Source organism: Eleginops maclovinus, chromosome 8, assembly GCF_036324505.1.
Source record: "Eleginops maclovinus isolate JMC-PN-2008 ecotype Puerto Natales chromosome 8, JC_Emac_rtc_rv5, whole genome shotgun sequence".
In the NCBI taxonomy this organism is placed as follows: Eukaryota; Metazoa; Chordata; class Actinopteri; order Perciformes; family Eleginopidae; genus Eleginops; species Eleginops maclovinus.
The window spans coordinates 17,106,413-17,119,524 of NC_086356.1; the positions used below are offsets into that span (position 1 = coordinate 17,106,413).

General features: G+C 39.8%; 1 protein-coding gene across 1 annotated transcript; it reads left to right on the top strand.

Annotated features, from left to right (window-relative positions):
* Positions 1-8,388: 8,388 nt before the first annotated feature.
* ptger4b (prostaglandin E receptor 4 (subtype EP4) b) lies at positions 8,389-12,809 on the top strand. The gene is made up of 2 exons (XM_063889851.1): positions 8,389-9,791; positions 11,302-12,809. The coding sequence occupies exons 1-2, from the start codon at positions 9,009-9,011 to the stop codon at positions 11,854-11,856; spliced, it is 1,338 nt and encodes a 445-aa protein (XP_063745921.1). The 5' UTR covers positions 8,389-9,008; the 3' UTR covers positions 11,857-12,809.
* Positions 12,810-13,112: the final 303 nt, after the last annotated feature.

Sequence of the window (13,112 nt, forward strand, 5' to 3'; positions counted from 1 at the left end):
TGCTTCAACACGGCTCGTTTGCAGATGAACTTTGCAGGTTGATGGATGTGTGGAAAGACAAGTGCCCGAGGAAAGAATCTGAAATTAAAGTGCTTATTTTAAAGCTGAGTGCCAAGTATTTTAGACAAAGGTCTCTTTGTGTCATGGTGAGCAGAAGCAGCTATCTTATTTTGCTTTGAAACCTGCTGGGTGCCTGAGGGAGGAACTGGTGGGAGCAAAGCACCAATAGCAAAACCTTTCCACAGTAGAGAGAAATTACCCACAATTATGAAACAAACAAAAGTGTGCAAACATGCATACACCTAACCACGTGCAAACAGACATTTCTAAAAGTCTAACTGGCATGTAAGCACAGAGTTTTGTTGTTCAACCATCGCCATCAGAGCAGATTTATTGTCCATGAATGCAGAAGAGGACAGGTGTGGTACTGGATCACAACATATGCAAGCGCCCGCTACTGCAGACTAATGATTGTCTCATTAAACTATGATACTGAAAGACAAGGAAGTAAATCTTTTACTGTTTCTCAGAATCAACAACTGTTGCTCAATTAAGCGAGGAAAACACCCAATAATATAGATTACAAATCCACTGTTGTAATGAATTTACCCAATAGAGTCCATATTCAGGTAAAAATGCCCTGTTCGGATCTGGCATTAAAGAGGACACATTATGCTCATTTTCAGTTTCATATGGGTATTTTGTGCCTCCACTGTGACATGTTTACATGCATTTTGAAGTTCTCCTTTTCCTGTAGTGTATTTTATAGGTTTGTGTGCATGTAAATGATCTGCAAAGGCTAAAATACCTGTGTTTCCTCACCCCCCCCCCCCCCCCCCCCCCCCCCCCCCCGCCTGGACTCCTTTGTTTACTTCTGTAACAGAGACCTCATTGTAACACTTGCCCTTCTGTTGGCTAGCGCTCCAACTTATTGTACATGACAAGACAAGGGGCGCGACATGTCTGAGTGGTTGACCAATCACAAAAGAGCTGGCCAGCTAACCAGTCAGAGCAGACTGGGCTCTGGTTTCAGACAGAGGGTGAAAAGAGGTGCTGCAGCACAGGCAGTATGAGAAACATAAAGAGCTTTTTGAACATTAAAGCATGGAGACATGTCCCAGTGGAGGCTCTAAATACTAAAATGAACCTGAAAATGAGCAGAATATCCTTTTTAGTTGCTTATACTCTGTACATTTTCCAATCACAGTCACCCACAATTAAAAAGTTTAAAAATGTCAGATAAAGCAATATTTTTAAAGAACTTTCTGGAAATGTTTTTAGGGAAAACCCATACCACTCCTTAAGCGTGTCATGCAAAGTGGTAGCCGCTCGTCAGCAGCGTAAACAGCAGGGTCAGACAGGGTCACCGCCTCACTGTGGCGTCTGCAGGAACCTGCTGGATTCTAGGTGAACTAAGGTGAAGTGCAGACATATAACTCTTAGCTGTTTTTGTGTAGGATGAAAGGTGCATGAAGGGTTTTGGCATGTATTTTAATTTGGTAATTATACAATGCATCTCCCTGTCTGTCTCTCTCTCAGTCTCACACAGATTCTGTGGACGCTGAAGCACTTGATGTTTGCTGTTCTAGCCGCCGGAGGGAAATAGTTTGCAACTGTCGAGACTTGTTCCTCTAAAGCTTATGTTAAAACCGCACCTGAGTGTGGAGCTGATGAGCATAATTATAGCCATAAGGGTCTGAGGTTCTTTATGAATGTACTGGTTGAGAGAGGGAAACTTTGGGGCCTATAAAAAAACAATTTCTTAAAAAAGGAGAAGTAAAAAAAAAATCAAGCTTGTCACATACTTCCTTTTCATTCATTCAAGTAACGGTTCACATTTTAGGTGGCTTCCTGCAGGACTCCAAGTTCTTATCTCCACACACACCCACCATACTGCAGCTCGCGTATGGCGTACTTAAACCTCTGTGGTCTTGTGTTGTCAAGATAGAAGAGAACAGTCTGTATGTTCTGTTATGTGATGAGTCATGGCTGAGAAACGTTACATCTGTTCAGCAGTGGGAGTAGCTCATTACATTTATCCATGTTTCTGTTATTGCTGTGCAGCCATTAGTTTAAGTGTTGAGAGATCGATGGTACTTTTGTTCTTTATACTGGAGATTTAGATTTTGTCAGCTGCCTGTTGCACATCAGAAGTACAGAAAAGTCGTCTGGAATTAGTTTTTTGTCCTTGATTAATAATAAATATATATTCTCCTTAAGCAGCTGGTAATTTTTAACTTTAGTCCATCTGTGATCACTGTTATTTCAATAAATGAGTGTAACTCATCTGGCTAATTATTAATAAATTAAGAAACACTATTGCTTTAAAATGGTTAAACATTAATAACACACTTTTCTAATAGTCCTACTGGAGTTCTTTGTGTTGAACATTAACCGTGCACTGGTAAAAAACTAAATATTTGCATGCATAAAGGTGTGCTGGGTCAAAAATATAAAAACAGCTATTGTAATATTTGGTTACATGTCCCTTGGCCATTTTCACCTCAATGGTAGCTATCCACAAGCTTCTGGCAAGTTTCTGGTTGAATCTCTGACCACTCCCCTTTACAGAATCGGTGCAGTTCAGCTAAATTATTTAGCTTTCTGACATGGACTTGTTTCTTCAGCACTTTCCACAGGTTCCTGATGGGCTTTAAGTCAGGACTTTGGGATGGCCATTCCAAACCCTTAATCCTAGCCTCTATCACTCTATCAATAAGAGTTCTAGAAATTAGTGGGAACTCAAGACTGCCCTGATATACAGTATGTTTTTCACAAGTGTATGTAAACCTTTGACCACAACTGTATCTGTGGTGTCATAGATAAATACAAGGAAATCTAAAAGTGTGTGACGGTGGTCACATCATCAGATATTTTGAGGTTCATCAGTGTATTAGTCAAGACCACGAAACAAACATGTAGGTGGATGAGCTCACATTTAACTCCCTACTTTTGAATTTTTTTGTATAACATTCACTCCGCAGTAGGGTTCCTGTGGTCCTCACAGTTGCAATAATCTAAAAAGTGTCATCATTATTTCTCCCTTTAATGACAAAGTTGACATAGCCTAAATGTAAGCTTATAGTTATTTCTGCTCTGCCATATTCCCCCAAAGGATTATTATCACATTGAGTGTGGGAATTACACAAAACATTGTTATAGGAAGATCTTAAGCATTTCATTTTGTTTAATTCGTTGTTGTTTTTTTCTGCACACAGGCTGCAGCCAGCTTCCACCTTTTTTCCGTCAATTGTCTCTCTGTTTATTAATACTCTTTTAATCACTTTAACAGAAACTGATCCCACTGCTGATATCATTTGGGAATGTGTATGAGGGTTAAAGAGTGCATCCTTATCCCAAGAGCTCCACCTTTAATCTGTGTAGTTTTAATGATCTGGGGGAGTAACCTGACTTCCGTGGGGGGAATAAACGTGGGAAGATTGTGAGGAATGCTTGATTGCCACGACTTTTTCTGGAGTAAAAACAGTCATTTATGTCCTTCTATCTTTATTGGCCGTCTTTTAAAGGATCATTAATATTACTGAGTTTGACTGCCGGAATGCAATAATTGACATAGGAGTGAGGACAAATCGGGACTTGACTGGCAGTGATCTGCTCCCTTATTTAGAACAAAGAGGATCTTTTAGCGTTAATAAGACTCTCAAGCACTTGGCACTGTGAGAGCAAAACATGCATACCCATAAACCGCAACAGTTAAAATAAACAATAAATACAGATCTGCACTTGTAGGAGGGAAAAGAGGAATGTGGTACTAACTGTTTAGCACATTTACATTTGCACACAGTGACTTTTGAATGTTCTCCTTAATATGAAACATGTAAAAGAGGCTATTTTGATCATTTTCAGGTTCATATTAGTATTTAGTGTCTCTACTGGGACATGTCTCCATGCTTTAATGTTCAAAAAGCTCTTTATTTTTCTCATACTGCCTGTGCTGCAGCACCTCTTTTCACCCTCTGTCTGAAACCAGAGCCCAGTCTGCTCTGATTGGTTAGCTTGTGATTGGTCAACCACTTATATATGTCCCGCTCCTTAGCCTATAGCGTACAATGTGTTGGAGCACCAACCAATAGAAGTGCAAGTGTAACATAGTGATGTTACTACTGGTTAGAGCCAACGGCCCATATGCGGTCAACGCTGCCTAGTAAGCTGGAACGAATCCCAAACTGGCTGAACATTTCCGGCAATGTCCTCCCCTCCGTCTCCCCATTTCAGCACTAAGATCTCCAATAAAGACCCTCTGGCTTAAAATGGTGAGGGGGATCAAGGGCGGTGAGGAGGAGCAGTAGATTCGGTGGTTATTCCTCCCTGGGGAACTGAAAGAAGTTCTGTTTTCCCAGGCTGGGACTGTTTCCGAATACCTCTCGTACAATCATGATTTCTTCAAACATAAACAAGGCCATTTTAGTTCAGTAATTATAGGGGCTTCAGTTGAAAAATATTAGAAAAATGTAAATAAATGTTCTTTAGATCTCAACATTGGTAGACAGTGGTCTGTCTTAGATATGGCTCCATATGTTGCCTAATAAATGCCAATTAATAAAACCAATTAAAAAGATCTTAACCCTTATAAAATATATTCATAGTGTACACTGCTCTGTTACTTTTATTCTTGTATTTTCATACCTGTGTCTTTTTTTAAATTACTTTTAAGTTCATTTTAATGTAATTGAATAATGTGTGTCTGTTGCTTTTAGTTTTTATGTGCGGACTATGAAAATCAAAGTAGTTTTTTTCAGACTTTTTGATGCAATAATGGATTACATAGGTATAGTTTGAAATAACATAAGTTTAAGTGTTCAAAACCACTTGGATGTATCATTTATCGATGACACTTAAAGATTGTTTCAGTGGATATGAATTAATTGAGTGCAGCCTTTTATTTATAAGACAAAGTATGGTGAGCTCATGTATCTCCCTGATAAACCCCACACTTTATGCAGAACCTATCCGACTGGGTTATTAATGCAAACATAGTCACTAAAATATTGTGATAATTGTGTGATCAGCACCATGGACAGCACTGTACATCAAACAACACGTCTACGACAGAACGCAGCTCGGGGGACATTTTATTCTACCCTGTGATGTAAACTTCTGGAGCAATGGAGAAGAAACTCAGAGAGACACGGGAGAGCTGAAACTTTGATGGCAAACACTGAAGATTTATTCTGAAGTTAACGGCCGGAGAATTGACAAGACATTTGCTGCAGCCACGAGTTGACACAGTGGTTGCCCCGACCAATTCTTAAGAACTCTACTGCAGTCCGAGGTTTTAACCAGTTCAGAGTGTATAATCAACATTCCTCATCATCGAGAACAGACAAATATGGACTCTGAATCTAACTAAAGCTGTCGTCCATAGAAAAGAATGTGCGCCAGGGAACCTACGTTCCAGAAAAGAAGGTCTTCTAGACGTCCCTGAACAGTACCTAGTAAACTACCTCATGGCAGCTTGTGCTCGGTCATAGACTGGCATCAACAATGCGCCCAAGCTGCCCCTCCTTAAGGGAGATTACAGGACCCCCAAGGCCAAAGATTTATGCTATGGAAAACAAACAGCGGAAGGAGAAAATTATGAACTGTGTTAAAGTTTAACTACCTAAGCCAAAAATTCCCTAACATACCCCATCATATACGTATCTATAACTCCATATTTTATTTCCTAAAATTGGGAGGACAACAATTAAAATCAAGTCAGCAAAATGTATATTTGAAGGTTGCCATTTTCTCCTCGTAAAGTTCAGTGTAGTTAATTTAAATTGATTCCACTCTAACTTATAAAACATGGCTTCACATTTCAACATTTAAGAAAAGTACAAAATCCATCTCCCTCACAAGGTTGAAATACAAAATCATTGTTGTTTGCCTGTCAAGTTTTCTACCCATGTATGCAAACAGTATTAGCATAAGTCTAAGGCATATTAAATTGATAATCTTGGCTGCTTGCGTATTTATCCTGTACGTGTACCTTATCAAAATACAATTTATACATTTGCACATTAACTGCATATGGTTTCAGTCACTGCATTTCCCAATACAGAAAAGCAAAGTTTTCCTTTTAGCCTGTGTTGTGAAGGGCGTCCAAAACCCCTGCAGCCTGGCACCGCTGACCAACTCTCTTTTTGTTTCAATGAGCTTCAAGATTAAAAATAACTAATCTATAATGTGCTCTCCAGGAAACGCTTTTAGATTATTCAAAGGAAAAAGGGTCAACTAAATCAGATAAACTACAGGTGCAGTGCCCCGCTCTGTAAACACATAGTTTTGTGGTTGCACACTAAAGAGCTTTTCTTTTTCTGAAGGCCAGTCCTCTGTTAGCGTAACTTTACAAAGACTACTCCACCTACATCATTTCAGTAATTTGTGTAAGAGCGACAGCCACCAATCCCTGAGTTTAGATCATTCTTTGTACTTAATTTGCATACGGTAATCTAAATGTTTTGTGCCCTTGGGTGTTTACAGATATTTGTTCTGCTGCCAGCTGTCATGTCTCAACAGTCAAATGTTTTATTGCCAAGCCACATCATGTGTAAACCAGACTGGAATACCAGTTTGGCTTTTTTTTTTTAGGGGTAATGTAGCTACTGCTAAACAAACGCAACCATGAGGTTCAAATATATGACAAAAGACATTCATAAACAGTCATAACTATGCAAAGACATAATAATAATAAGTCTTTAATGGAAATAAAGGAGGCTCTTTTTTAACTTGGCCATCTTTTTATTCTGTTTGTTTGCATACTATTTATAACATAATTTTCCTAACTTTGATTTGGCCTAAGGAGCTGCAGTTGTCATTGTAAGTCAATCTAAAGTGTGACAATTGTACAATTACATAAAGGTGTTTTAAAGGGTCAGTTCAAATTGTTTTTAAAGCTATTATCCCGTTTCCAGTGTCGCTGATGGGGGACAAAATCAGCATTTGTTCAAATTAAACTGACAATATAACGCTTTTACTTAATCAAATCTTCAAGTGCTTTTTTAAAACAGTATCATAACTTAAGTGCTTCTTTTGAGTTTCCAGCATCAAGATGCAGTCAGAGCTACTTTTGTGTTTCAACATCTGTGTGCTAAAAGCAGTAACATTGTGTAATGTTGAGAGCACAACAGAAAAACTGTGTTTGGATCCGCAAATGCATTCTGAATGTCAGTGCTTGTTGAAAGATTTATTCCAAAGCATGCAGACACAACACACATAGAAGGAGTTTTTCTCACTGTAAAGAGGTTTAAGGAAACCATACATAGTAGTACAGACCTGTTTTGAGTAGATGAACACTATAATTTGACTTACAAATTGTTCTGTGTAACCTGATTTGAGCTTTAAGTGCACACCACCTGTTACTGCACACACAGGCAATAACATGGGGAACTGTTAAGAATCTAAACTCGTCTACAATGAAAGATAAAGAGTAACGCTTCATATAAGAATATATAAAATCATTATGTTGCAACATGCTAAAATGCACATTTTGATGAGGTATATGAAATATGCTAATTTCCTTTGTGCGAGAGGATAAGACACCCCAGGGTCAGAGAAAGTGGCATCTCGGTCCATGTTTCACTTTTTTATTTGGTTTAGCAGTATGTACAAGACACATTTTCAAGACCTTTTCCCCCCACAATGGTTTAGCATTGCTAACATCCTGCTCAAAAGCCTTGTGTTTGCAGGCCACAAATAACAGAATTGGTTTGTTAGTTACTCTGTGTTTGATGCAAGGGACCGCACTATCAACTTCCTGACTTAGTGTCTTAACAAACTGTTAGATATTTATCTGTTGCAGCTGTCATTGTTGATCACAATACGATTGCCTCCAAGTCAAAATGCTGACAAATTAACAACATTTCTTTGCTTGAGTGTAAGAGCCCTGAAGCTGATGCATTCTTCATGTTTTAAAGTTTTGTGCATATCATCATTTTTAGATGTATTTTAAATGTATATAAAATTCATTTGTGGTTTTGCACAGGAACTTCACCGTCTCAAGCTGACTCAGGGGAGTGTTTACAAGTTTGGAAAGTTTCGTGAGATGTTCCATTACCACAAGTTAAAAGCATATTTAGATGACGCAAGCCCACTTGTTGATGAACTTTGTGTGGCATTGTTAGAAAAGTAGTGCATGCAGTAGGTCATGCATTTTTTTTTTCTTCCACTAACATTCAAAACTGGGTGAAATATCTTGAAAGGTGTGTTGCTGCACTACATTTAAGATGAATAAAGGGAGTATAATGTCATCAATTAAAAAACAGGCTTGGATATAGAGTAAATTAGGGGCTAGGAGTCCATTAAAGGCTGAATTAAAGACCAACCCGACTTTATAATAAAGGGACTTTTTCTCAATTAGTAAAGTATGCACACATGAAGTGGAGTCAAAAGTATGTTATTTGACTTTTTATAAGGTTTTTATAAAGTTTATAAAGTATATAGTCGAATGGAAGTTAGCCCTAAATTGATTGAGGGTGCATATATTCATTTTTATGGACACATGTCATAAATGCATGACACTTGCTACGACTATATGACCTGAAATTACTAACAGGGTAAGGTTGGTAATAAACTTATTTTTAGTCACAATGGAGTGGAACTAGGATTGTAACCTCGTACAAACACGTACGCTTCATGTGGCGGCATTATTTCTCAAACAGCTCACTGGTTAGACGAGACTTAGAGGAGGAGCTGCCTTCAGGGCCCCAGAGGAAACTTCCCTGTCAGTTTTGAGAGTGACAACAACGTGAGGCGCGGCTCGCAGTCTCGCAGCATCAATTGCACACCCAAACCACAAGAGTAAACATATTTCTCCTCTGGGTTTCACTGATTTGATCGCGAATTTTGCGGATTATGGAGTTCTCAAACTGTGCGTAAAAGGGAAGCAATGGATTTTCTTCTTGTTGGAAAACCTGGAGAATGCGCATTCATGGAAAGTGCCTCTTCTTCGAATGTGAGAAAAGAACCTAACTTAGTGTGAAACAGTGAAAGAAACTCCAGCAGATATGAACTCCACGGCAGCAGAGAAGGGATTTAAATCGCCCTGCACCATCCCGGTGATTATGTTTATTTTCGGTGTGGTGGGAAATGTCATCGCCATCGTTGTCCTGCGGATATCACGAAAGGAACAAAAGGAGACCACTTTTTACACCCTAGTATGTGGCCTGGCAGTGACGGACCTCCTGGGCACCCTGCTGGCCAGCCCGGTCACCATCGCCACCTACGTGAAGGGCGCATGGCCGGGCGGAGAGCCTCTGTGCCAGTACTCCGGCTTCATCCTGCTCTTCTTCTTCTTGGTGCAGCTCAGCATTGTGTTTGCGATGTCAGTGGAGAGATACCTGGCGATTAACCACGCATATTTCTACAACGAATACGTGAACCAGAAACTCGCTGCTCTGACTCTTTTGGCCATTTACATTTCCATCATCTTGTTTTGCGCGCTGCCCAGCGTGGGGTTCGGGCAGGTGAAGCGCCAGAGACCGGAGACATGGTGCTTCATCGACTGGCAGAACAACCAGACAACCGTGGCGACTTATAATTTACTCTACGCCGGTGTCAATTCAGTCATCGTGCTGGCCACCGTCATATGCAACGTGAAGGTGTGCGGGGCTCTCATCCTCATGCACAAGCGGTTCATCCGCCGCACGTCTCTGGGCACGGACCAAAGGCGCGTCGCGGAGTTCCGGCGCAGGCGGAGTTTCGGACGGTTAGCCGGAGCAGAGATCCAGATGGTGATCCTGCTAATAGCCACCTCCGCTGTGGTGCTAATCTGCTCCATACCTTTAGTGGTGAGTAAAACTGCAGCAGACAGTGTGCCACCTACATGTGCGCACTAGATGTTTACCCGTAAAAAATGGCACATACTTAATGCCCTTAGAGAAAATGCATTATAAAACCAAATTAAATAGAAAGCAGTGAAATAGAAATGAAAACAAATATAAATGAAAAAGATTGTGCACTTTAAACACAATAATATGTTTTTATTTACACCCTCTTTTAGACGTACAAAAACAGCTTTTGGGAAATGTGTATTTTCCAATACAGGCTTAATTATAAATGTTATTTGATAATAATAACATTCTCAAGGTGGTGTTTGGAAGGAAATATCTCAATTAGTATCAATACATGAGTAAGAGTATAATATTTCACTCTGTATGAAATAGTCTAAAATGGAAATATTCAAAACTGATTAATACAGCACCTCAGTATAAAGGTAGCCTTTTATATAACATAATGTACTTAATTATAAGCAAATGGGGGGTTAGGAAAGCTGAGTGTCAACTCTCATGTTATTTGCAAACGGTCCCTGAGAGTTGAATCTGTTGAGCTCTACAAGAGGTCAATGCTCAGCCTGAGGGAGAGCAGAGGATCAGTGCAGAGCGTGAGATTCCTGCAGGTGCTTGCTGTTGGGGTGCCGAATGACATCATGCAAACTTAGTTTCTCCATCTGTGAGGCCAAAGTCAGTGATCAAAGTGAAGGTTAGGAGTCTGTCTTCATACAACAGTCAGGTGCCAAATAACTTGTTTTTGTTTGCTGTAACCATTCAGTGGACAGAATCTAGAGTCTTCTGTGTTATCACAAATAATAAATGTGTTAATAGAGCACTTTTCATAAAAGAGATGCAGCTCAAAAGGCTTTACAAAACTTCAAACTTCAGCTGTCATTAGCAGCCACAGTGAATCTCTTCCAATGCTACTGTGTTCTCCCTTCACAATAGCTTCAGATAACTCATCTTCCATATGAGGCATGTTAAAAAGGGATTCTTTAAAGGCTGCGTACTGGAAAAAATGCCCTTTAATGATGAAATACCGACCATGTTGTGACTCAATTTGTCAAAAGATGATTCTTTGTTTGACCCTGGGGAAGCCCAAAGGCCAAAGGCTGTCCTGCGATGAAAGACGATGAGAACAGTTTTTACTGGCCTCCTGCCATCTCCACGCCGTTGTTGTTTCTAAGAAGTGACATTCAGCCTCGTGTGTATTTAGATTCGACCTGTTCCTTGCCAACCGTGTAGGAATATGTAAAATAAACATTGACTTTATTCCTGTAAATGAAGCAGAGACAAGTTTAGGCTTGTAAGAAACACAGGCTTGAAATGGATTCTGCCGGATCAGCTGATGGACAGATAAAGTCATTCAATTGACTTTGAGAAACTATGCTTGACATTTTTTACTTTTCTGACCAAATGATTCATCCAAAAAAATGATGTGTAGATTATTTAAAGGGAAATATTCTTTAGATGCAATTCTTTATTGTTGCATGTTCCTTAATGTATCCTCTATTTCTCTCTGCTACAGTTGAGGATCTTTGTGAATCAGCTGTTCACAAACACGACAGAAGAGACTTCCGGGTTGAACAAAGACTTGCTGGCCATCCGCATGGCTTCTGTCAACCCCATCTTGGACCCTTGGATCTACATCCTGCTGAGGAAGACTGTGGTCCTCAAGCTGATGGAGAAAATCAAGTGTCTATTCTGCAAAATGTGCGGGCGGGGGGGAAGTAACGGCGGTCAGTTCCGCTGTGCCGACGGCCATCTTTCCTCCATCGTTTCACGAGATTCTCCCTCGCTGGTGTCACAAGAGCTGCGGGAAATGGTGAGCACCTCGCAGACCTTCCTGTACCTGGCAGAGGGTGGGAGGTTGGGGGCACAGAAAGGCTCCAGTCCCCCACATGCACAGACGTTAACAGGGCCCCAAGAGGTGGAGGGGCCTCCGAGGGAGCTGCAACCGACTGATTTAGAGGAAAGAGCGCCAGGCAGGCCGATGAAAGAGCTGCCAATGTGCCCAAAGGACACGACTCTGCATGTGACCTTCACTGACGAGACTGCAAACATGCAGGAGAAATGCATATGACTGTTAGCATGATCTTGAAAAAAAGCATTCCTCGTTGGAAAAATAACTCATAAGAGCGCTGCAAAGAGAGGAAAAGCATCTGAAGACTGAACCTCTTGCAGGCTGCTGTTCTCAATGTATTCATCTTCAGTCATGTTTTTCTACCAAACACACATCCAACTTTGCATAACAGTTGTATCGAAGAGAACAATTTTGTAGAAAAGCTCTTCTGTTGCACTTTTTGTAAAACCACTGCGAGGCTGTGTGGACAACCTGCACCATGATTGTAAAACATACGTTAAAAATGTGAAAAGTGATCCATGATGTTAATTTATTTTATGTATGTATTTTATGTCTTCTCTGTGAGAAGGTCAAGATGGTTTTGAGCCATTTTTAAACTGGTTTAAAGATTAATATGTTCAGTATTTTTACTTTAAGGTTCTTAGAAACATTGGCAAATCATTTGGTCTTACTTTTTCACAAGATAGCAAAGATAACATTTTACTATCCCTTATATTTCATCACTAAAGGCAGCTACACTGAGGGCTCTTCCACAATGCAGACACTTGAGGATGTTAGCCGGCCTCCTAAAGAAAACTAATGTGTACATTAAATCTTTCCAGCCCATTACCTTGCAGGGATTCATCCAATTCCATCTTATTTCAACCTTAATCTAATGTGCAATTCTTCTCATCTAATCAGAATGTTTGGGGAATAAAAAAAGGGAATAGAGACTGATGACATGTTTCCTGTTCTGACGAGCTTAAACGTCTTGCCTTTTTGGATTTCCCTGTGGCATTAATTATATTGTCGCTATAAAGATTGATTTAAATGCCATGTTCACATTTCAATGTTAAAGTTGTTGTAGCAGCAGCAGATGTTAAATGTACCTGCAATATGTTGACTCTTGTTAAAGGACTCATGTTTTACCAAACTCATAAATAAACCAAAATAAAGGTTTGTAAATATTCAAATATGTGTGTCACTCTTTTGGTGTTGTTTAGTACAACAGTGAATGGAGTTGATATGATATTGAGCTAAAATATGCATGAGTAATAGTTAGGAGCATCTATAAGCGGTATATTTAGTCTCGAAAATTACGTCAATTCATGGAAGTTGATGGATTGAAATGAATCAAAAATCCCTTAAAAAATGCCTGCTTTCAGCCTCATACATTTGAGGATTTGCAGTTTAAAAAAAATATGTAAATAGTATTTTTTAGGACACGCAAACATAAAACAATTGGCTTTCACTCATTTCGGACATTTTATAGACCA

Excerpts from the sequence above, each read along its gene's own strand:
- ptger4b (XM_063889851.1), top strand. The coding sequence starts at position 9,009 with ATGAACTCCACGGCAGCAGAGAAGGGATTTAAATCGCCCTGCACCATC. Across the intron at positions 9,792-11,301 it reads TCTGCTCCATACCTTTAGTG|TTGAGGATCTTTGTGAATCA; the intron begins GTGAGTAAAACT and ends TCTCTGCTACAG.